We start from the raw sequence: 25,150 nt of genomic DNA, 5'->3' as shown, positions 1-25,150 counted from the left end.
TTCTGGTGGGACGGATAGATGGGCTGTGTGTGGACAAGGTGGGGGTGTCTGCAGGGCAAAGTGTGGATAGGTCTGTTCTCCCTTTGCTGCTAGGTGCTGGCTGGGATGAACATCTACCCCTCGGAATTTGAGAACATCAAGGAGGAGTATAATGTGCGAGGCTACCCCACCATCTGCTATTTCGAGTAAGTCCCCCGCTTCCCTTCTGATGCTCACTCCCCTCCCTGATGGCGTTTGCATCCCTGGCTGAGCCCACGTTGTCTGTCCACATTTCACAGGAAAGGACGGTTTCTGTTCCAGTATGACAACTACGGGTCCACAGCTGAGGACATTGTGGAATGGCTGAAGAAGTAAGTGGGATGGTTGCCTCGGGGGTGTATGCCTAGAGGGTGGGACCTTAGCTAGACCCTGGGGTGGCCCCTGGTCTCAGGACTGTGGCTAGGGGCCAGGAAGAGAACCAGGAAGGGAAAGGTCCCGCTGTGCTGCCCAAACGGTGGTTTCTGGGTTGCTTCTAGGTGAGGATGGGGTCTTTGTGGGTTTAGGATATGGGAATCAGGAGGATTTGGTGTGACTCTGGCCATGGTGACTGCATTTCAAATAGTTCTTTTCCCCTTACTATCTATCTGATGGGGTATTTCTCATCGAGGATGTTAGTTTTGAGAGAGGCTTCACTGCAGGTCTTTCTGAAAATTGGATTGTCAATTGAGCACTTACTTCAAATACAACAGTGTATGAGGTGCTGTGAAGCTCCTAAGAAATACTCTGATACCTTAGATTTGCAGAGTGCTTTGCCATTCATGTGTACTCCCCACAGATGCTGCTTCATGGCAACCTTGTGATCCCTGTTTGTAATGTGATTGGATCCTCCTAATCCAGAGTACCCCTTATCTGGACCCCCCACCGTGCTAGGTGTGTGACTGGCATGACCTTGACGGGTGTGTTGGAAGGGGAGTCTGTCTCCCCCACCATGGGAGCTGGGGAGACGCCGCCTCTCCTGGCAGCCTCCTCGAGCCGTCCCAGCCAAGCACTTTCCCTGCTTGCTTTGAGCTCTGCCTGTCATCAGTTTGGCACATACCAGTCACTGCCATTGTGTGGCTCTTTGTGCATCGTTCTTGGAATAATACCAGCTAACATTTTTTTGGGCTCTACTTCGTGGCCGACCCTATTCTAAAGACTTTATATGGATTCTCATGTAATCCTCAGAACAGCCCAGAAAGGAAGACATTATCCTCGGCCTTATTTAATGAATAAGGTAGCAGAGCACAGTGATAAGGAGCTTACCCAGGCTCCTGCATTCGACAGGGAGCATGGCCAGGCTTGCCCTGGGCAGCTCCCCGGAGTTCTGCTCGGAGCCCCCTACCCCTTGCCCAGGTGCTGGCACAGTGGATATTCATTGACATTACCTGAGGGTCACAAGGTGAAAGAATTAGTTATCCAAAGATACGGAGGTTGAGAATGTGTATTTTCAGAATGAGGAGGAGGATGAATTTTGTACCCCCGCCCCCAACAAACAAAGAAACAAACTGTCAGATTCTAAAGGCTGAAACTCCCAGTCTTCTGTTCTGTGGGTCCCTGGGAGATAAGATACAATGGTAACACCATGTGTGCACGGCATCTTTTGTTTCTCGGGAAGCATTGTCCTATCTCTGTCCTCATCGATTCCCTCATTTCCCACCCCTGCCCGGGAAGGCGGCCCCCCATTCTCATGTATTCATTGTTTTAACCTGGGCCTTCACTCCCCTGTTTTCCTTTTTCATTTGATAATAAGCATGTCCTCTCCTCTAGCCAGACACATCTTACTCTGCTTCGGGAGAAGGTTTCAACAAATAGCAATCTCATTTGTCACCAGAGCATAAAATCTGTCTGCCTCCCTCCCCCTTCTCTAACCTTTTCTGGTTTCAAAATACACTCATATCTTTTTGGAAGGATAAGGTTTAGTTTTTTTTTTTTTTTTTTATTGAAGTGTTGAGAATTGCTTGCTAACCCTACACAAGGGGAGCGTGTCAGCGGAGTTTGTGAGACAGGTGATTATCTCCCCACTGGGGCCTGGCACTCTGTCCCCGACCCACTCCTCTGTGCCCACTGCCACCCAGCTCCTCCACCACACTCTGTTCTGGACAGAGACCTGGAGGCATCCTCGGGCTGGCGGCCCCCCACCCTCCATTTCCCACCTTTCCTTTTCTCCCTCTCCTCACCCCATGTGGGGAGGAAACCTTGTTAGCAGTTTCTGGTTCAGTCCCGGTCTCCAGGCTGAGAAGGTTGGTGGGGTGACTCCAGGGAGGGGGTGCGCAGCATCTGGGTCTCCCTGGGCAGCCCTGTCCAGCTGTCTGACCACCGGTGATCCCTGGGTCAGGGGCACTCGTGGCAGCAGCTCTTCCGAAGGCCTAACTGTAGCCCCCAGCACAGGAAAGGTAGTGAGACCACCTCCTGAAGGACCGCCAGTGAATCCCCTCCATCTCGCACCCCAGCAAGAGCTAGTGATGTCGCTGTGCTGGCAGTTGGCTTAGTTTTTAAAAAAATATTTTTTTATTTCAAGGCTCTTCAAGTGAGATATGTTATTATAGAAAAACTTAAAAATATATTTAAACAAAAGGAAAAGCCCTCCCTTCTTCCCTACCCAAAGATAATGTGTTGTAATATTTTGGTGAATTTCCTTCCATTACCCAGCTCTGTGTGTGGTTTTTCCCTGTGGCAGGTGTTTTAAGTCTTTACCGGTCTTGTCCCACATCCTGGTGGTTGGCAGTGTTCCCACCTTTTCCTGCTTCCTGGCACCTCTTCCCTGGGCTTTCCCATTCGTTGGCTGCTCAGGGCTTGTGTGTGGCCAGGTGTAGAAGAATGAGCACAGATCCGGCCTTGCTAACTCTCCGGATGACTTTCAGAAGCCCAGGAGAGAGGAATCCAGATCTCGTGCCACACCCCCGCCCCCATGAGTGCCTGGCCAGTGGGCGCTGGGTGAGGCCAGGTGGAGACTCCGGGGTCTGAGTGTGCAGGGACTCTGGGGTAGGTGCGTTGATCATGGCAGGCATGTCCCCTTGTGCTCCCACTGGCTCCGTTCCTCATTCTTCTCTCTGCAGATTTCATGCTGCTGGGTTGGGCTTGGCACCTAGGGGTTGTATGCACGGTAGTCTGTTTTGACTGAGCCGCTTGTTTCTGCCTGTGTGTTTTTATTTCAACCAGGAGTGAACTGAGAGCAATCACAAAGTTTTCTTGACTTGCCGTGCTTATTGCATCTTATCTACGGCACGGGCACCTACCTCAGATAAGTGTCTGATTTATGTGAACTTCCCAGTCTGGAGAGCCCAGTAAATTGGAGTCGCAGGATTGGAAGGGAATAGAAACATCAGCGAATATGTCTCTAGCAGTTTGCCTTGTGACATTTGCATTACCTCTAGAACAGATGCAGTTAGCTCAGTCCCACTCAAACACCTTGGTAGAACGAGGCCTTGACTCATGTTGGGGTCACCTACTCCTGTTTGAACCATTTCTGGATTTCAGTCGTAAGTGATCTCTAGGAACATTCGGGTAGTACTTACACATTTATGAAGTATCTTACTCCAGAGCATTATTTGTCTAGATGTAGCTGAGAGGTAAAGAAAGGCCTCCAAATACACTGTCTTGTAGATGTTTGAAGTGAACTTGGTTGCCTAAGCCCTAGAGCTGGTAAGTGGAGGAAATGGGGCTCAAACCCAGCTCTTCTGACTCCCAGCATGGCTCTCTTTCCCTCTCATCTGTTGTAGATAGAAGGTTCTTCCTTCCAGTGACTGAAGTTTCCTTCTCTGGAGCTTCCACTTGTTGGCATTGCTTCTCTTCTTCAGAGCCACAGAAAATAAATGTTCGTTTCTCTTCCTGATGCAGTCTGAAATATCTGAAGATAGCTGTTGTGTTGCCCACGTCTTCTCTTCTCCAGGTTAAACACCTCCATTGCCTTCAACCATTCTTCTCTCATTCCATCATTTATTCAGAAAGCGTTTACTGGGTGTGTTCTGCACGTTAGGTGCAGGAGCGATCAGAGGGAGCCCCGGTCTTCGAGGAGCCCGATGGTAAAAGGCATAAGTCAGGAATAGTGTTTGGCTTCAGACTTCTACTCAGTCCTTCTCTTTGCAGTGAGCCCTCATGCCACTGTTTTGCCCAGCTTTTATGCCCAGCTTTTCAGTCCTCTCCAGAAAGTAAACGGTTGTCTCCTGCGTGGGACAGGGGTGTTCACCTGGCTGGTAGCCTGAGGGCCAGGATCTGAGGGCCTAGCTGCTCAGGCTTTCGGTATATGCCCTGTTTCCAGCCTCTGCCATGGCCCTGCTTCCAGGGGTGGTGCCTTGGGGTCCTTCAGAGACTTCACCTTTGCTCCTGGTGTGGCTGTCGGGCCCCCGGCCCCTGTATGTACCCTGCACCTCAGGTCTCTGCCCTCTGTTTTGCTAGGTTGCTTTCCTAGCTTCTAAAATTGCACTGACCTCTTTTCCTCTCTTCATGTTGTCTTTCCTGTTCTTTTTGCTCCTGTGGGTTCTTCTGTTTTTTAAGTCTTGTTCTGTTATTTTAGTGGTTTTAGAGGGTGTTCTCTGTGTTTAACTAGAAGTTTCTCAGGCACTTTCTATGCTTGTACTGCAGCTAAGCCGTGGCTTCTCCATTCTGTGCTCTCATAGGATGTTTAAAAGTTATTTTAACTTCTGAATAAATTCCATTCATTTAATTAAAATAATTTTTTAAAAGATATTTGAAAATTATACATTGAAAAGCCTCGCTCCCACTGGTTTCCTTCATCCTGTTCTACCTCCTACCCCCTAGAGGCAACAACATTGATTAGTTTCTTTATGCAGATGCAAGCAAATATGGATTACCGTTTTTTATCTCTCCCTCCTTTATGCAAAAATTAGTACATTGTGGCCTGTTCTGTGTGTCCCAGTGGTCTATCCACGTCAGTGCATCGAGAGCTTTTTCTGTTCTTCCTTATCTTGCTCAGCCCCCGTCGTGTGGATGCACTGCAGTTTATGTAACCATTTCCTACCAATGAACACTAGGTTGTTTCTAATCTTTGGCATGGCAGATCATCTGCGGTGAATGCTTCAAACATACATAGTTTCGCATGTGTGCATTTGTACCAGCAAGATAAGTTCCCTGAAGTGGAATTGGTGGTGTTTGGAGCCCAAGTATGGGAGCCTCGGTCTCCTGGTGTTGGTCTGGGACCATTGTCTGGCTAGTGACTAATCCCAAAGCACGATTTTGCCACCAGCGCCATCTGACATTGGATGTACATGGGCTGGAAATGGCTTGCCCTCTTCCCGCTGAAGCAGCGGGAAGTCTGCTTGGGCCCAGGGGGCCCTGCTGAGGCCACCAGCAGGGAGGGCTTCTGAAGGTGACATTGAACCCGGGCTCTCTATGGGGTGGGGGCGGCAGATCCCATTGTGTCGGCCATATTCTCTCTCATGATTCCTAGCCCTGGCTGCTGGCACTGTATACTTTTTTTCTACTGTAGGCTCTCAGAGGCAAGAAACAATGGTTGTCTTTTCACATTTGTCATCCTAAAGGATTTTTTCAGAGCGGCAGTTAAGGGGCTCTGAAAAAGGTGCTTGTGGCGGCAGAGCATCTGGGGCTCGTGTCACCGGCAGCCTTGTCCTCCGCTCTGGAGCAATAGAGGGCCCCTGCGAGCCTCCCCCTGGAGCAGCTGCAGTGTGCCGTCATCCCTGGGGAAAGCAGACTCCCGGGAGCTTAGGCAGCAGCTTCCCGAGGTTTTCAGCCAGCAGGTGGGCAGTGGGCATCTGGACTGACCTCCAGGCCCGGCTCCTCCTGATCCAGCTCTCTGCCTTGGGGAGAACTGGAGAGCTTTGTTCCTGGTCTCTAGAAAGGATTAGTGACGTAGGGTAATTGCTGCCAAGGTTAGGGTGCCCCCGGCCCCACTCTTCCTCCTCATGACCCTCCTCCCACGCTGGTCAGCCTTGCAGCACCCATGTGGCAGGCCCCTTCCCCCGCCCAGATTTGGTCTTTCTCAGACACTCGGCCTCTCTTTCCTCCTAACCACTGCACATACGCCTGCCTCCCCCCCCTCCCGCCCCCACCGCCGCCCCAGCCCGTGGGGAGCTACTAAACACAACAGTGAGCTTCGCCAAAGGTCACTCCTTGTTGGTGCTATTTATTCCTGCCGGTTTGCTGAAAGTTAGAAACAGCCTGAGACGCTGTCAAACCCCCAGATTCCTGGGAAGAAGGGGATTTCTTGAGCTGTCTGGAGAGCTGTAGCTAAAGCCACTGTTTGTGAGGAGGCATTCGGCTAAGCACCTCTGGGGCTCTGCGGGGATGGTTAGGTGGGTAGGGGCCAAATCGCTCACCCCCTGCTCCTCCACTGAGGGGTTTCCGGTGAGCCCCGGCAGCAGGCCATGGGAGCCATGGGGGCTCTGGCCAGGGGGCTGGATTTCATAAGGGCTGCCCCAGCCCCGGGCTTGCTCTGAGCTCTGCCTGTTTTTGGTCTTCCAGTCCGCAGCCGCCACAGCCCCAGGTCCCCGAGACTCCCTGGGCAGATGAGGGCGGCTCCGTTTATCACCTGACCGACGAAGACTTTGACCAGTTTGTGAAGGAACACTCCTCTGTCCTCGTCATGTTCCACGCCCCATGTGAGTGGAACCTTGCTCCTCCCGCCACATCCTTTCCTCCCTGAGCCTAGGGCGGGCACTGCTCTGGGACGCGAGTCCAGTGAGCACTTGCCTGTCGGACGCCTCCTCGTGCCGGGATGCCCTGGTGCCGGGCGAGGTCCCTGCCCTCACGGCGCACACAGCCCACCCTGCGTCACCATCGGGGCAGCACCCACGTTGTGCTCGGGTCACAGTGTCCCTCAGCTCAACCTGGTGGGCCTGAGCGCCTTCCTGTCAGTCAGCGTGAGTCAGGAAATGCAAATGAATTTCCCAGAATTGGACTGGAAGGGCCCTTAGATACCAGCTAGAACAGTAATCACCCCTAATCTAGGTGGGGAAATTGAGGCCCCCAAGAGGGCCTGTATCTTGCCCAGCAACTGAGAGGGTACAGTGAGGCCAGGGCCAGAGCCTTAGCTCCCCCAGCATCTAGAATGCCTTCCTTCTGCTTCAACCTGAAAGTTTCGTAGCCTGAAGCAGCCACAGTTGGATCAGGGAAGGGAAATGTGTGAATGCTGTAAAAGGCGTCTGCAATAATGGCTGGAAGGCCTGTAGCTCAGGAATTTTCTAGGCCAGTGTCCTCCCCATTCCCATGGAGAATGGAAAATTGATTGTTGTTTGTTTCCAAGAGGGAGAAGGCTGCTCCTGGGGAGGTGAGCAAGGGGGTGACAGCCCAGGGATGCAGAGTTCCTGGGAAAGGAGGGCCCACCCCCCATGGGTGAACAAGGTGGGTCCTCAGCACCCTGGGACAGGTGCATATGCGGGTGGTGGGGGGCTCTTCTCTCAGAGCTTCTTCCCAGCTCTTTGGCCCAGTGATGGTAGGGAAGAGATTGTGAAGAAGAAAAACAGGCAAGAAATAACCGCTTTGTAGAGCAGTGCCATAACCATCCAGTCGATGGAGGTACATTGGGCGAGGAGAATGTCGTATTCATCGTCGCAGGGGTAGGAGGGGTCTTTATGCTAACAGCTGTGTATCACCCTGTGGTGATACAGTGGCTCCCCGCGGGGTCAGCTCCTTTCATGTTTCCCACAGCGCCGCTAGGCCAGGATGATGAGCCCCGTTTTACAGATAAGGAGACTATCTCACAGAAATGGCCCGAATTGTTCACTGCTCTGTAAGTGCAGTACTGCTGACCCCCGGGTCTGCCGGCTCCCCCCCCCCCCCCGCCCCCTGCCTCAGGGTATCACACGGGTTTGGTTAGTCAGGATCCCTCACTGCTAGGGATTTCCCCAGCCCCTTCTTTCTGAGAAGTGCCAAATTCTTGAGAGAATCCAAAGGAAAAATCTTCCTATGACCCTTGTTCTGAATTTCTAGAAAACTGACAAAACACCCCCAAAAGCTAAGTTCCAAAGAGCCTCCTGATTAAGGGCCACGATGGGCCCTTAGGAGCACTTCACCCCCAGCCCTGCCCAGGCCTTAGTGAGCGTGTCACAGTGTCCACCTGGCTGACATGTGCTCTCCCGGCGCGTCTCAGGGCTGCTTGTGGAAGCCAGATCAGCGTGAGGTCACGTTGCATGTCCAGTTGGGGTCAGCCCGCCTGCATCCCTGTCCCATTAGTGCAGGCGGGCAGTGGCTGACTGTTTATAGTTCCTCCCTGGGAACGTCGCCCCTTGCAGCCTGACACAGTGCAGAGTGGTTTGAGTAATGGTTTGTGGTTGATGCATCTCAGCGTGCAGAGTGTATATCCCCTATGATGAATCTGGTATATTATCCAAAAACAATATGTACTACATAGATTGGAATTTTTTGTCTGTGTTCTTTCTTGTAGTCTTAGGTTGTGAGCAACCCACTGTAGGAGCTGATGCTTGCAGGGTCTGGGGCCTGGAGCTTATTCGTGGTGTCCCTCCTTTTCCCTTCCCTCATCACTCCTGCTCTTCGCTCCCTGAACCAGAAGGATCTTGTTCATCACTTCCCCCCTCCCCCACCCGTGCCCCACTCTGTGGGCACAGAGTAAGGGCTTAATGGGTGAGAAACAGACCAATGAAGTTGTTTAGAGCTAAGTTAGAGAAAGAGAAACAGGAACCAGATAGCAACTTTTGTTTTCCCCATCAGTCATTGTTATTAATAAATATTTTGAAAGCCACCCTGCTCCGTGCAGAGCCCTGTTGAGGGGGCTCTGATTTCAAACTTAGCAAACGGAGACATCTGAGGCTTCCGTTGGTGGGTGTCTGCTTGTGAGGAAGTCTGCGTTCTCTGATGAGGTCCCTGCCAGCCGCCTGGCTGTGCGTGCGCGCGTGTGTGTGTGTATGCGCACGCGCGTGTGAGTGCGCATATGTGTGGGCTTATTTCTGCTCGACTGACAGTGACAGGGATCAGGGCAAAAGCATGCAGTGAAGCTTCCTGTTAAAGCTCCCATTGAGTCATCTCTCTGTGTAGAGACTCCCTCCGTATCCAGGAGCATGGTCTGTCACCTGGGAAGTGATGGACCGCTTGTGGTTTTTGAGAGAATTCGGAACCCAGGAGAGGACAGCTGGGAGCAGAGAGCTCTTGGCTGCCTCCCTGTGCAGCTCATGCGAGAGTACTCCAGAGAACCCACAGCGCTTGTGAAACCACTTGTGTGGTGTTTGAGTGACCGGGAGAAAAGGACAAACGTCAGGAGGCCAGAGACTGGCAGCACTGTCTGAGGTTTCCCAAGTGCATAAAAGGTGAATTCTGGAAATCACAGCAATATGACAGGTTTCCATCCCAGACCAAACAGGGAGTGGTTTAGAAACAGACCATACTGGAGACTTAGAAAAACAAGTTGGGATCTATCGACAAAGAAGACCATAGTTTCTATGAAGGATGAAGGATCCCTGGATGTACTTGGTTTGTTTCTTGTGCAGATTAGATTACTGGGTTGATGAACTAGCGTGTCTTTGTTTTATCAAAAGCGAGTCTCCGCCTTCCTGACTGTGATGGGGGAAAAAGGGAGGGATGGGGCCAGCCTGACTGGAGCACCTTCTTGGTGCTGAATGACCAGGAGTCCAGCTTGGTTCAGTCTGGAGGGTGGTACTTGTTTTTTATTCAGCAGTTTTGTTGAAACTATAAAAAACAAGGCATACTTCTAAATCTGCAAAGTTTAGAGCTGGAAAAAGGAGCTAAAATATCGAATAATTACATTTCAGGTTTCTTTAAAGATGCCAACAGACTGAAATAGTAAGGCTCAAACTGAGAAGCTGAATTTATTTTTATGACTTTCTGGTAATTAAAGAGGAATGCATGTACATTTTATAAAGGGATAATATGGGAAAATATAGAGAAGAAAATTCACATTCATGATACTGACTCCCAGAGAGAGCCACAGTCCCTCTTTACACTGTTATTTCTATGCACAGAGTATATGCTCAATGTCTGTTGCTTCCCGGGTTCTGCTGTAAAAGGCCAGGAAGAAAAAGGGTCTTCAGCTTTCCACCTGGCTGGTGCCTGCCCCGGGGTGGGTGCTCCCTGGCGTATGTAGGTTCCAGAGGCAAATTACTTGGTTCTGTGCCTAGAACTTTCATCGGGCGCCTCCGGAGCTACACTCCTGGGTTCTTGGCAGGAAAGGCACTCGTGCCCCTCATTGTTGCATATCCTCCACTGTCCGGTGGTCTGCTTCTTTACCCTCTTTTCCAGCTTTCCTGCCACTTCCTTCCCACCTCAGCCTCATCACCTTCTCTCGCTTCCCCTTCACTTCTAGCTGGAGTGGATTAGAAACCTCACACAGATCCTTCTGCATCCTCTACATCTGATACCTGAGTCATCACTGAGCAAATAAGCACAGGCCCAGCACACGGTGGGCCCCTCCACGTACCTGAGCTCCAGTCCTGGCCCGTGAGCAATGGGCTCTGAGAGGAGGGTGTGCACTGCACAGGGCAAGGACAGAGCCTGGGCCTCGGTAGAGCCCTGGGAGCAGCCCTCCATCGCTCAGCACTTCCACCTTTGTCATCCATCTGGCCCCCAGTGTGGGGCCTGGCATGGGTGTGGGAGGCTGCAGCACCAGGCCCAGCTCTGTGGTCCCCCAGAGGACAAACATAGTGTCCACAAAGGGTGTGGCAGCAGGACGCGGACTCCTGCTGCTCCGTGGGGCCTTTTGTTTCTTTCTGCAGCGTCCTGAAGGAGAAAAGTCAGACTATACGTTGTCATCCTCTTGTTACCGTGTGCTTTGCTGCAAGCACACCCACCTGCTCCTCCTTCTCCATGTACCTCCGTGAGACCAGGGGAGGACACAGTGCTGTAATAACACTGTCTGAGAGAGCATCACTCCCGTGGGGACAGCAGAAAGAACATGGGGGCTCCCAGGGAGGGTGTCCCTGAGGTGCAGCTTGTCTCTCCCATGCGCCCCTGCCCCATCCACCCCCTTTCCTTGGCAACAAGCCCAGATGTTTGCTTGCTTGCTTTTCTTTCTTTCTTTCTTTCTTTCTTTCTTTCTTTCTTTCTTTCTTTCTTTCTTTCTTTCTTTCTTTCTTTCTTTCTTTCTTTTCTTTCTTTCTTTCTTTCTTTCTTTCTTTCTTTCTTTCTTTCTTTCTTTCTCTTTCTTTCTTTCTTTCTCTTCCTTTCTTTCTTTTTCTTTCTTTTCTTTCTTTCTTCTTTCTTTTTAAGGTTTTATTTATTTGAGAGAGAGAGCACAAGCAGGGGAAGGGCAGAGGGAGAGGGAGAAGCCGACTCCTCACTGAACAGGGAGCCCGATGTGGGGCTCGATCCCAGGACCCCAAGATCATGACCTGAGCTGAAGGCAGGTGCTCAATTGACTGAGCCACCCAAGTGCCCCCCCAGATGTTTTCTTGGAAGTGTGTGCTGGAGGCTGCTGGGCCTGCCTTCCAGGAGCTGGGCTGTCTCTTTGGATTTGGTGGCAGATCCCTGTCAGACTCCACATTTTCTGCTTCTTAGTTTCTGCCTTATTCTCAAGTAATATGACCTTGGTGAAAATCTGGAAAGTACAGAGAAGTATAAGTGACATTGGGGAAGAAAACTAGCTATAATCCTATTATCCAAAAGCAACCATTTTTCACTTGGTTTCTAGTTTCTTTTCTGCCCCCTTGTTTTTAATTTTTTTTAATTAACATATAGGTAATTGACTTATTTTTCTGACATGTGTAGATTTGTGTAACCATCATGCCATAAAACTCCTTCGTGTTATCACTTTTATTTTTTAATTGCACAAATAAAGTAAGGATAATACTTACGTCATTTTTGTTACTGGCCATGCGAGGTTCAAGGGAGACATAAGACTGTAGTGCACACGGTGAAAGCCCGGCTCCCCACCCTGTCCCCTGACCAGAGTTGACCATTGCTACCAGTCAGTACTTCCTTCTCCTTCTGTGTTTCTACCAAAATAACAGTTTTTCTTTTTGTTTTTTTTATGTAAATAGGATCATTTCCTGTCTTTTTTTTCTGTGGGTTGCTTCTTTTCACTTACCAGTGGGTCCTGAGGATGTTATTATGTACATGTAGATGTTGGGGTATAAATCTACCTGGGATCTTTCTAACCATTGAATAGTCTTTAATAATTGAGACAGAGATTTTAAATTGTTCCCCATTGATAGACATTTGCCGCCAGCCTTTGGTTATTCAAACAATGCAGTGAACGTTTGTAAACATACGTATTTGGGAACATGTCTAAGTATTTATGACTAACTCTGGGCCACAGGATAAGTGTGTTTGAGCTTTGATAGATACTGCCAGCTTCCCTCCAGAATGGTTCCACCACCCCTGGCAGCGTGTGACAGAGCCTGCACCCCGGCGCTGTGTGACAGAGCCTGCACCCTGGCCGTGTGTGACAGGGCCGGCACCCCCTGCACCCCGGTAGTGTGTGACAGAGCCTGCACCCTGGCCGTGTGTGACAGCCTGCACCCTGGCGGTGTGTGAGAGAGCCTGCACCCTGGTGGTGTGTGACAGAGCCTGCACCGTGGCGGTATGTGACAGGGCCTGCATCCTTGCCAGCTGTGGACACTGTCCGCCTCTTATGTTCCTGCCAAATTGGGCAAAAGGGCAACTTGTCCACAGCTCCCTGGCCTCCAGAGAAATCGAGTGTCCTTTCATGTGCTAGTCAGCCTTCCATATTTCTTCTGTGAACCACCTATTCATATCCTTTGCCCATTTTTCTACTGGGTTGTCCCTTTCTCCTTGAGCTGGTACTCTGTACTTATGGGTAGTAATCTTTATCTGTTTTCTGTGTTCCAGATGTTCTCTTTGTAGTCTGTGGCCAGGTTTAACTTTCTTTATGGTGCCTTTCATTGCACAAAAGCTTTACATTTTGTGTGGCCAAATACTAAGTAGAATATTTATGGGGACTTACTATGGATCAGGCATTCCTTCTAAGCGCTTTCCATATACTAACTCATTTAATATTCCCAACAAATCTTATGAGGTAGATATCATGATTATCCCCAGTTTACAGGTTAAGAAAGAAAGGCACCAAAAGGTCGAGCAACTGGCCAAAGGTCGCTAAGCCAAAAAGGTGGTGCCAGGATTAAAACGTGCACGCCTGAGCCTTCTGTAAGCCTGCCTATCCCCACCCTGACTTCTGGGATTCCTGCTTGCTTGGGAAATCCACCCCTTGGATATAAAATGAGTGCTCTGTATTTTGTTATAATATGTTTGTGTTTTTCATCTCATTCTTTAATTCATCTGGATTCTTCATTCCGTTGTGCCAGATGGGAGGAAAAATTTCATTTTATTTCTCTAAGGCCTTTTTTTTCCATGCATGTTTTTCCTTTTCATTTTTCTTAAGATTATCTTGTATTTTCTTATGTTATTAAAAATGCTTTTCTGTACATGGTTTTTGTGGTCACATAATATTCCATTGTATAATGGCACCATAAATTACTTAACCAGCACAATAATGTTGAAGGTTCGAGTTGTTTACCGTATTTCTGCATTATAAATCACACTGCAGAGAACAGTTTTATGCATAAATATTTGTCCACACGTCAGATTATTTCCTTAGGATAGAAGCCTGGAAGAAAAAATGTAAAAGCTTGTTATCTACATTTTCCACTAATATAAAGGAAGGAAAAAAAAAACCACTCTCTTTTTGCACAAGAAGAGGGCCATGTGATGGATGGAGGCATCCTATCAGTGTGTGAGTCTGCCCCAGAGTATCTGTGAGTGTCTCCAAGTCAGCTTTGTTGTGTAGATAGCTGGAAGCCTCGAAAGAGCCCTGAGGTCTCTGGGGGGCTCATCACAATGTTAAAATACGAGTGTTTCTGCTAGCATCTGTAGGAGCCCCACTTCCCTGACATGCCCTCAGCCATGTTCCAGGCAAGGTAGCAGGAATGTGGATAGGGAAATCCAGGCTCCTATAGAGCCTCAGCTTTAAGGGAACTTTCCAGATTAATCTTGGTCCCCTGGAAAATTCTGGCTCCAGGATCCAGGAAAGTCTCCATGGCTGGTCTGTAATAAAATCATGGGTGTAATTAAAGTTAATGTAATCCAGAGGAATTGGAAAGCTTGGGGTTGATGGGAGGCTAACATTCCCAAGGCCGGGAAAGAGTGTGCTCGAAGGGTTGACATGCAGCCTCTGTGCCAGGTCATGAAAACCAGCATATGCACACTTACACAGATGATAAAAAACCCAACAAGGAAGTTTGGCTCTAAAACTTAATGGCCTATCAAATCACAATCAGGACACTAAAGCGCAGTGGGCTGGAGTCCTGCTCCTGCGTTATAACCTCCTCCTCTGGCTGTCCCACAGCCCATGCCGCCGGGACATCCTGAAGGCCAGGCCCAGTGTTCTGGGGCTGGGGTCAAGGCAGGCACTACCCATGACCCGCAGGTCTCCAGAATAGGTGGGTACCGGCAAAGGAGATGTTTGCTGGGCCAGACCTTTCTCCTCTTTGAGGCCTGGCCAGTCTCCTTGTCATAAACTCTCTTTACAGAAGTTTATTGCTTAGCCTTCCTATCTTGTTCAGGGAGCAGAGGGAATTGGTGCTGGAAGCAAAAGCCAAGACCATTGTAGGGTATGAATGAGAGGCTATAGAACAACATCCATAGATGCTGGGGATTTCCAGAGACATTTTCCAGACCTTGTAAGGAGCAGGAGAAGTGTATAAATGGTGGTGGGGAGGTGAGGATGCATGCATAGTGACTGGCTTGGCTGCTAGTGATGCTAGATAGAGGTGTTTAGTCAAACTAGCAACTATTCAGGTACAAGCATGACTCTTGCCCCCAAAGAATTTAGTCCAGTTAAACCTTGTGTCCTCAGGTGTAAACCTGAACAATATACCATGAGGTTAATTCATCCAAAAAGTGTGTGGACTCTCATCCTCAGTACCAGGGATGTGATGGTAAGCTAGACAAGACAGCCAAGCCTGTAAGGAGCTTACACTCCAGTTGGGAGGGACAGGTTCAAATAAGCAGATTACGCCAACTGTTTTGAGTACGGTTGAGAAAATAAACCAGATATTGGAAGAGAGCATGATGTGTGAGGCTCCTGTGGGTTAGATGGTCAGAGGATTTCTCTGTGGAAGTGAAGTTTGAGCTGAAGCCTGAATGATGTGAAGTGGTCAGCCATGCACAGACCTGGGGGAAAGATCGTGTTCCAGGTAACTGCACGACGTGAAGAGCCCTGAGGCAGAAACGAGCTTGGTCTGATAGAACAGAAAGAAGGCCACGGGCTGCGTAGCGGAGGACAGGTAGGAGAGTCAGATGGTGTGCGGCTGGTGGCCATGGTAGAGTTTGACTTTTAATCTACCTGTGATGGGAAGTCCTTGCAAAATTTTAACCGAGGGAGTTTGATCTGATTTATGTCTTGAAAAGATGTCCTGGCTGCTCTTAAATATCAGAAGACAGCAAAGAACAGTCACAAGGCAGTCCCAAATTAAATGCCATGGAAATGTATGAATAAGAAGTACTTTGTGAGTAGAAGAGGAGTGGCTGGCTGGGTGGGAATGAACAGACGACTCGAAGCAGGGGCCAGGGCGTGGTAGGCACTGTGTGGAGATGCCTGGTCCATCGGGGCCGTGGCTGTGGCAAGAGGAGTGAGGGCTGGTGGACAGACAGGAGAACTCTGGAGAAAAGGTGGGCTCGTGTGGACACTGATGGGGACTCCGGCCAGAAGATCCAGCTTAATCCCATCCTGGGGCCCCAGCTTTATCACTTCAGCTCCCAGAGCCACCATTTCTGGCTCTAATGAGCTTTGTCTTGTCTGTCTCATTGGGCTGCCAAAGAAAGTGTGTGGAAGCCCAGGACAGAGGGCAAGTACTTTCTTATTTGAAGGCGAACCCTGGGAGACAGGGCTGGAAGTTCAGGAGAGAGGCGTGAGGGCAAGCTCAAGAGTCTGGACGTTTCCTGGAATACCTTCTACCTGTCCCTCCTATGTCCGTGACAGACCCTTCCTCCCAGTGAGCCACTTCTCAAGCTCAGAGTCCATCTCAGGCCCACCACTCAGAGAAGATGGCCGGTGATATGGAGTCAATTTACCACCTCAGCAGGGCAGTGGCATCAAAGGGCCAGAACCTCATAAAGGTTTGAAGGTGAATTTTCTCATCTTCGGGGCTCCTGCAATATGGACAGGGATATTTTAGAAAGAAATGGTGGTTTTCTGTCCGTGACAATGGCTGGCTTTTCTTCTCCTTCCCCCACCCCCACTCCATCACACTCCATCCCACTGCCCACCTTGACTGTGGGCCCTGCTGGCACTGGCCTGACCGCAGCATTCATATCCTGTTTAGGGGAGAGGGTGGTCAGGGGTGCATTGCCCTGCCTCTCCTGCCTTCTTTGGAGGCCAGTTGGATCCTTGAGCCCAGATCCTTTTAGGCCTGCCCTGGTGTTCTCCCTTGTGCCTCCTGGGCTGAGTGGGTCTGACTCAGGCCACTCACTCCCTCCTCTGCAGGGCAGGCTGAATTCTTGGGTGACAGATCAGTATCAGGAGTGAGCTTCCCTTTTCTCAGCTTGTCTTCATGTAAGGTGAGCCTCCACCACCCCAGTCAGGGAAGGCCACCCTAGCATCAGGAGAATGGGGTGGTTGGCACCTTAGGACAGGTTGCAGGGAGCTGTCAGCCTGGAGGTAGGCCTGGGGGTGGGGGGGAGGGGAATCCCCTTTAAGAGTTCTAGAAACCCTTCATCTCAACCATAAGCTCCCAAAGAATGACTTATTCCTTTTATTTTAGTAAGAACCAAAAAAAGGTTCATTTTAATATATTCCATATTATGTCAGTAGAATCTTCCTGAGAATATCTCATTACATGGATCGGTGTGAAAGGGTACCCAAGCCTGGACACCTGTGGGGACAACCCTGTGCTCTTCTGCCCCACCTCTCATGGGAAAGTGAATGCCTCCGAGTCAGGCCTCGTCTGCCTTGGCTTTTAACCTGGGGTCTGTGAGCCAGTCAGGGGATTGGATCCCTATGAAGTGATACATAAATTTGGACTATATAGGCATCAGTATGGGAGAAGGGAAGAAGAAGCTTTATTAAATTCTCAAGAGTGTCAGTGACCCAAGAAGGCCCAGAGCCCCAACCTGAGCCAAGGAAGACATTCTCCCTTTTGCTGCTGTGGGTAGCTGTGGTGTGCAGGGAGCGTGGGGAGAGGCTGGTGAGGTGGACTGCGGGCTGCGTGCTTTCCATCTGGGGGATGGTTCAGTGAAGTAGAAATAGCACTGCATGCTCTGTATGCTTCAGGCACATTCTCTTAAATGGGCTTTTGTGGTTGTTCCTGAGAATCTGCAAGGCATCTTTGTTTGAAATTGTTTCTTTGGGGAAAACACATTTTCAGTTCCAAACAACCAACTTACCAAAACAAAACAAAAAACCTTTGTAACCTGATGGCTTAGAAAGTTAACAAATGGGTTGTGATAGCCCTAAATGTTTCTTTCTAGAAAGTGACATTCTTAATGTTTCAATGTCATGACAACCTTGATACCCCTATGGTTCATGGGGTCCCGAGTGGGCTCTAGTCAGACCATGAGCCCATAGGTGTCCCTCATCCTTGGGCCCATTTGAGAAGGACCAGCATGCCGGTGCAGCTGAGAATCGTAGCTGCTCCCTGGGCTGGATGCCATCAGGGACTATTCCATCCACTGATCGTCTCATGGCTCCCGAGTGCTCCGTCCAGAGGAGGGGCTCGGCAGCTCTCCGCCCTCGGATCTGGATGATCACTTATGGTTTCTACTATCAGTGTGCGTGGGGTGTGCAGCATAGCCACTGTGGAGCCCCTTGTCCCTAGAAGGGATGGGTGTGCAGGGACTGAGGAAGCTGGGGACGGGCAGGAGTGGAAGGCACATGTTTGTGTCCTAGTGCCACCTGGGGCTAAGCTCTGTGGGAAGACCTGGAGGAGACAGGCATTTTTGCCCCAGCCACGTGCTCTGATGGAAGCAGGAGAGCCCTTTCCGTGGCTCAGTGGTTTCTGCAGGCTGCCGGAGGTCCCCCCTGCTGATACTGGAGTGTCTGTCTGCCTCCCTTTTTCCCAAGTCAGTTATGAGAATCGCGGTGCTGTCGGGCTGCCACACAGCAGCACCCATCACGAGAAGGCCAAGGTTTGCCCTTTCCTGCTGCTTAGCCTGCTTCCTGCCTGGAAGGGTGAACCTGGCTGTGTGGGGGGCCTGAGCCAGTCTGGACCTCCTCGCTTCACGGGCCTGGCAGCATTAGAAGCCAGGAAGTACTCGCTCCAAAAACGAAAGCCATGTACAAATGTCCTGATAGCACTTATCAAAGTACTTGTTTGCTTTTTAATGTATCACATTTTATTATTCTCAACGTTACTGCATTTGCGTGCTGGTAAGGACAGGGCAGAGCAGTCTTTATACCAAGAAAAAGACATTTGAAAATGACGAGCCAGATCCCTGTGCCCATCAGATCATACGTCCTCCCATGTGGGCACATTTGGAATGTATTCTTGCTCTCTGAATGCTTATTCCCAATTCAAGGCGCAGACCCCCTTCTGCCCTGGCGGGGGGATGGCGGGTAGTGGCACGTTGCTGGGAAATACCTACGGACTGTGGCCGTGGCCTCCAGCCACATTGCTTAGGTTCTCAGCCCCGCTCTGTGACCTGTGGCTGTGTGCGTAGCCTTGGCCAGTCGCCCACCTTCTTGGTGCCTTAGTTTTCTCATCTGTAAAATGGAGATAACGTCAGCTTATACCTTGTGGGGCTGTCGTGAGGCTATAAAGCCCTTAGAGTAGTGCCTGGCACACAGGAGACACACACACACACACACACACACACACACACACACACACACACACACACACACACACACACACACACACACACACACACACACACACACACACACACACACACACACACACACACACACACACACACACACACACACACACACGTACGTTGCCAGTATTTTTTATGTAGTTACTTCATTTTTGCCTCTTGCACTCCTTCCCCCTCCCCCACTGAGTGGATTAGGGAAAAGATTTCTTTCCTCTGCACTGGTGCTTCTTTTCTCTCAGGTAGCCCTGGTGTCTGGGAATAGGGCGCAGCTGTCTTACAGAGGCAGGCGACATCACTGGAGCCTCCATGCCATGGGAGTGATTTCTCTTGATTTCTTCCCACAGGGTGTGGACACTGTAAGAAAATGAAGCCAGAGTTTGAGAATGCAGCGGAAGTCCTCCATGGAGAAGCAGACGTAAGCTTCCTTTCCTTAACCTCCCCCAACCGTTTTCCTCTAAAGACTCAAGGACATGGATCCTCATGGTGACTTTCCCCTGCAAGCTCCCGTAGGCCTGCAGTACTTCATTGTCCCCAACTACACGTCTTAGATCGGCGGGGTCCCTACCAGGGATGGAGGGGTGCAGAGAGACTCTAGGGTCGTGTTCCCACACTGTCCATGTGGCCTCTGCCAGGTCCTGGCCCTGGGGTGAAGCCCCAAAGTTCAGCATCTTTCCTCTGGGACCATGGCTATTGGGAACAGTCATCGTCTACACAACCTGATTGGTGGGGTGGATTTAAACGTCTCGTTTCAGCCCGCAAATGAGATATCATGGACATTCCAGTGGATACATCCTGGGGATATATCTGAGCCCAGGGGCCAGCCACCCGCAGTGAAAGGCTGGCAGGTCCTGTGTGGGTTGGGGGCTGATGTCTGGGCTCCTCTTCTGCCAGCACCGCGTCTGAGGCTGTCATGCATGGTTGGCCTCTCCCCCATCCCAGAGCTCTGGTGTCCTTGCAGCTGTCGATGCCACTGTGAACAAGGCCTTGGCAGAGAGATTCCACATCTCCGAGTTTCCTACATTGAAGTATTTTAAGAACGGAGAGAAATCCGCAGTGCCTGCGCTCAGAACAAAGAAGAACTTTATTGAGTGGATGCGAAAGTAAGTGTGGTTGTCTCAGCACATCCTGACTCCTGGCTGCCCACCCCCGGAGCTGGCCTGGAGGACACAGAGGACCGCTTAGGGGCTGCTGACCTTGGCTCAGGGCCACGGGAGCCGAGGCGGACTTGACTTCCCCAATTCTAGAGCCACCTCTGGTGTGCTGGCCACATGTCCCCATCCAGCACGTCACTGGCAGCCTCCCTGGATGCAGCTTCACTGGCACCAGCGGGTGGGTATCGAGGTGCTTGTTTAAAGTGCAGATTCTGGGCCTGGATGCAGGTAGTGAGTGAGCACCGAGGATCTGTGTCCCTTCTGCGTGTCGTCCCTGCTCCTGAGTGCCTGAAAAGCACTTAGGGTAAAAGCATGGGTTTTGGAGTCTGAGAACCCTGCACTCAGATGGTGACCCTGGGCCATTTACTTGACCCCACTACGCCCCAGTTTCCCATCTGGAAAATGGAGACAGCACTTTCCCAAAGGCTTGTCTAGAGAATTAAATTAGACTGCTGTGCTTAGCACGGTGTGTAGCGTGGCAGTACTCAGAGAGAGGAAGCTGTTTTTATTGTTGACATCAGCTGTTATGTGGGGCTGTAATTGACAGCATCGACGCATAAGTGGTGATACCTTCCCAGGCTTTGCCAGTTGCTTTTTTATCTGCTGCCCATTTCACGCGCAGTTCCTATGAGGTCAGAGGTTTTTGTTTCTGTTTTTTTTTTAAGATTTATTTATTTGAGAGAGAGAGTGTCCGTGAGTGGGGGGAGGGGCAGAGGGAGAGAATCTCAAGCAGACTCCCTGCTGAGCGCAGAGCCTGACATGATGTGGGGCTCGACCGCACTCGAGATGACGACCTGAGCTGAAACCAAGAGTCAGAAACTCAACCAACTGAGCCTTGCAGGCGCCTCCAGGTCAGAGTTTTTATTCTGTTTCCTTGACGAAGGAACTGAAGCTCAGAGAGATTGCCTAGACACAAACAGTAGCTCTTTTGGGAGCTTGGAAAGAATCCTCAGGCAGAGCATGAACGGCAGATAGCTCCGAGATGGAGGACCTTGTCACCCAGGAGCAGGGTGAGCAGTGTCGGGTGAGGCCGGTGGCGTTTCCAGGCTTGTGCACAAGTGCGGTGCTGTGGGTGACTGAGACACGCTCGCCAGCAGGCTGGCCTGCGGAGGCAGGGGCCTGGGCAGAGGAGCTTCTGCCCTGTGTGCAAGATGATAGCTGATACCTGGAGGGCTGTCCTGCCCTAAAAGGGGCTCGAGTCTTCCACACCTTCACAAAATGGCTTCCTGATAGGCTCCTCAGAGGGAATCAGAATATCTTCATGGATGGTTCAGATTTGTCCATGTTTAAACTCAGCTTTTGAATTACATTTTAGAAAGGATGCGAAGTGACTTTTTCCTGAGTGCTCCTCTGGGTGAGGGTGGAAGTGCTTGCCTTTACGCAAGCCTCTCCTTATGACTGTCTCCCTTCCCCGCCACCGCAGCCCTGAGGCCCCGCCACCCCCGGAGCCCACCTGGGAAGAACAGCAGACCAGCGTGTTGCACCTGGCAGGGGACAACTTCCGGGAGACCCTGAAGAAGAAGAAGCACACCTTGGTCATGTTCTATGCCCCTTGTAAGTAGGTGGGTGTGAGGCAGAGGGGCAGGCCAGACCAAACCAAGAAGATCCTCCCCAGGGGCCAGGGCAACCACAGGTGGACTCTGGGCTCCTCTGTACTGTGAACAGGGCTCCCCAGTCTCATTCCAGGCTGAGGCCCGTCAAAATCCAGGACCTCCTTCTGTCAGCTCTGTCAGGGTCTCTCCCTCTTTCTGAGGAGCCTTTCTCACATCAGTCCTAAAGTCCTCTGCTTCTGTTTGTGGCAGGAACCTGCCATGAAATTATTCGGTCTCCTCCTGTCCCCTGGAATCTTCTAGGCTGCCTGCCTCCCACCTGCCGCTTCCTTCCACCCCTTGACTCCCTCCATCTCACCGGGCACTGACTTCACCTTCAAACCTTGGAATTTAGCTGACCCATCTTGGCCTCTGCTTTTCTTATCTTCCTGAGCATCCCCAGCCCAGCCCTCTCCCTGACCTCCCTGACCTCCCCATGTGGCTTTGACGCCATCGGGTTTGAGGCTGTGGGAAAAGCACACCACATTGTTCTGAACTAGCTTCCCCTCGATCCCCATTTTTCATGAGTTTAAGTTGAGGAAGTGACACGAGTGTTTGTGACCTTCGGATTTTGTGCGTTCCACTTTGAAGTTCATTGATACTTGAAGGGAAGGCTCTTGAATTTCCCGCTCTTCTGTTGCCCTTGTCTCTCTCCCCCAGGTTACAGCTCAGCTTAATGGAGTGGGGATAATAAAGCTTCGTGCCACAGAGAAGCCAGGCAACTCAATCTAGTCATAAACCCGCTTGCTTGTAGCCAGCCCTCCTGTTGGCTCCCCTCCTGCCCCACTTTTCACGTGTCAATAGTCTGTAATGTCTCTTCTCCCTCTCACTTTCTGGGAGGGGTTGCCTCCCGCCTGCTTTTCCCAGCCTTAGACCTCCGCCCTCAGGCAGCCAATGTGTCCCTCTCTTTTTGCCTTTCCTTCTGCAAGTGGGAGTGGGACTTGGGCTCTTTCTTGCTGAGCTTCTCGCTGTCCTCATCTGTCCTTAGGACATGCCTGGAAGGCTGAGTAGATTTTAAGAGGTTGTCTTCCATCTGGGCAGAAGGGGGTATATAGGACCGAGAGCAGAGGGTGTGTGACTTACCTGAGGCCTTAGAGCAATGTATGACAGAGGCCTCTCTGCAGCCTGGGCTGGTTTTCTTTCTGTCAACAGACGTCATTCAGAGAGGAGCAGCTTTCTCAGCAGCAATGAAAGCCTGGCCACAGAAGTCAGGGTCCTTGACCGGCTGCTGGGTGGACTTTAGTACATCCAGACTAAATACTTTGCCCCAGAAATGCTCCCTTCTTTCCCCCAGACCTCTGGGGTCAGGACTCCTACCCCCTGGGCTGCTAAGGACCCCCCTCACAGAACCACTGTGTGCTGGGTGGTATCTGGGGCCCAGGATACAAGGGAAGGAGGCATGGTCCCTGCTTGGCCTCAAGGGCCTCATAGTCTACTCTGGCAAGAAGGAGCTCGAGACAGCCCATTCAGGGCCGCTCCACTGAGCGACTCAGCTTCTGTCAAAGGGCCTGGCACCTAGAATTTCCCTTTTCCTCTACTGCATGTTCCTGTCCCTGAACTCAGCTCCAGATTCCCAAGACATGCTCATCAGGGAGGTGGATCTTTCCAAAGACAAGTCTTTTAAAATTTTTCAATTATAAAAGTAACATATATTTTTATTTATAATATATATGGTATATATCTTTTTATGTTTATTTACCCATAAAGAACCTAATACTACAGGAAGGTCGTACCCTGATAAAGGTAGGTATAAAGTAAAAGCAAAAGCCAACCCCCATTGCGTTCCCCAATCTCTACTCCCTCCCACCTCCTGCCTCCCCACCCCACTTCCCACCATGTCCCTTAACTTCCCAGCCCCCCCCAGCCCCCACCTCCCCCCACCTCCAGCTTCCCCAGTTCCTACACAGATCTTCCTCCAGCTATTTCATTGTCCTCTCCTGTTCCACGCCCCCCCGCTTTGCTCTCAGTGGTCTGGTTCCAGTGACTGCCCTTCGTAGGCCGGCTTGCTGAGTCTCTAGCATTGGGATTTTCTGTCCTGTTCTCGGTCTTTGTTTCTGACTCCCCACTCTGGGAAGCTTCTTTGGTTTCCTGCTTCACAAAGGTGGTGCCTTTTTAAAGAGCCCAAATTAAAAAATCATGCCTCTTCTGGCCCACCTGACACCCCTTGAAAACATCTTCATGCCCTTTCTAAAACAATCTCCCCTCCAGTTATTCATCTGCCTTGCTCTTTCTTTTGGATCATGATAAAATTAGATGCACAGAAGGTGATTAATCTGAGACCTAGATACTTTAAATTGATGGTAATAGGAATTTGCACTAGGCTGACAGTTGCCTTTATACTTTCAGTAAGCAGAGAGCTTAAAAGGAAAAATTAATAGTGATACCAGATTTGGGGGGAGGGGATAACTTATTTCCAGCCAGCCTAACGCTAGTGGGCATCCAAGTGCCACTCAGGAGGGACCTCTAGGTGCCGCAGGGATGGTGCTCTGACAAGCCTCGTCAGCCAGCACATTGTGCCCTCTAAATATTTTGGAATGTATAAACCGTCATTCCTATAGAGTGTAACCTTTTCATGAATTTGAGCTATTCTTCCCTCTGCTGGGTCAAATTAGTAGAGTGTTTTTATAATTGCCATTGAGGCAGTTAAAAAAAATCGTCTTAGTATCTGCCACAAGTGAGGCTGTGCTAGGCACTCTGTGGCATTCTGCTCTGGTAGGACCCATAACCAGCCCAGCCGTCCTCTGTGCACCTGCAGTGGGTGTGGGGGGAGTCCCTTGACTGCCCCTCCCCATCACTGTCCACACCGTTCCGGGACCAGCTGGCTACTCTGCCAGCCGCGCATCTCAGGAACTGGCTCAAGTGCTCAATTCACATTAAAGTTGTAGGCTAGCCTTAATTTGGTTTCACACAACTCTTTGAAATGCCAGTCATTATTATCTTATTTTAAAAAGAGAGAAAGCAGATGAGCAAAACCCATTTCTGGTCCCCACCTAGGCTGGCCCGACCGTTGGCCAGCTCTCCCCATGGGGCATTTGGCCTCTCCCACCTGGGTTTTGGTCAGAATTAATTACCAGTGTCAGGGAATTCCTCCCTCAAAGCAATTCTGTTCTCCTGGCAGTTGTGTTCAGCGTCTGGGGAATGGTTGGAAGAAGGGGGCTTGGGTTTGGATCAGCTAATGCTGAGGAAGGGGCCAAGAAAGGGGGTCTGTCACATCAGGTGACAGTAGCACCACTGTCACACACAGGGCCTCTGGAGTTAGGGGTCCTTGTCCATTGTGATAGGTTTGTTCCCTCAGTCAGGAGCCCAGGCCCTGAGAAGCGTCGGGGACTTGCTGTAGCTGATCCTCCTCTCAGCCTGACCTTGCACCTCCCGTCGCTGAATCCAAGGTTCAGGTTGATTGTAGAGCTGCAGGTAGAAGGATAGCATGAGGACCAGGAGCTGGGTTTGGCCACTTGGTCCGGGGTGGGGATTTGCTGGGAACGGAGAATTTAGCAACAGGACACGAGCAGTGGGGGCCCAGGTGGCATGGTTCCTCCTCCCTCCACCTTTCCCAGGCCCATTCTCTCAGGCGTGAAATGGACAGTGGGTACCGCTGTCCCTAGGGAAGGAGAAGGGGACTTTGTAACCTGCTCAGAGAGTCCTGCGCACACATCCTCCTTTTCCAAACCCGAAGGTCCC

At 50.7% G+C, this 25,150-nt stretch overlaps 1 protein-coding gene across 4 annotated transcripts in view; it reads left to right on the top strand.

Annotated features, from left to right (window-relative positions):
* PDIA5 (protein disulfide isomerase family A member 5) overlaps positions 1 to 25,150 on the top strand; it is a 93,567-nt gene that overhangs the window by 57,505 nt on the left and 10,912 nt on the right. For all 4 annotated transcript variants that reach the window (XM_027585688.2, XM_027585689.2, XM_027585686.2 and 1 more), the window contains 6 exons: positions 94 to 185; positions 279 to 350; positions 6,457 to 6,593; positions 19,077 to 19,147; positions 19,672 to 19,832; positions 21,307 to 21,437. In XM_027585688.2, coding sequence (XP_027441489.1) covers positions 94 to 185; positions 279 to 350; positions 6,457 to 6,593; positions 19,077 to 19,147; positions 19,672 to 19,832; positions 21,307 to 21,437 — 664 coding nt within the window. The remainder of the gene's footprint in view (positions 1 to 93; positions 186 to 278; positions 351 to 6,456; positions 6,594 to 19,076; positions 19,148 to 19,671; positions 19,833 to 21,306; positions 21,438 to 25,150) is intronic.

The sequence above is a fragment of the Zalophus californianus genome, chromosome 1, assembly GCF_009762305.2.
Source record: "Zalophus californianus isolate mZalCal1 chromosome 1, mZalCal1.pri.v2, whole genome shotgun sequence".
Lineage (NCBI taxonomy): Eukaryota > Metazoa > Chordata > Mammalia > Carnivora > Otariidae > Zalophus > Zalophus californianus.
This window is presented reverse-complemented; position numbering and strand designations above follow the sequence as displayed.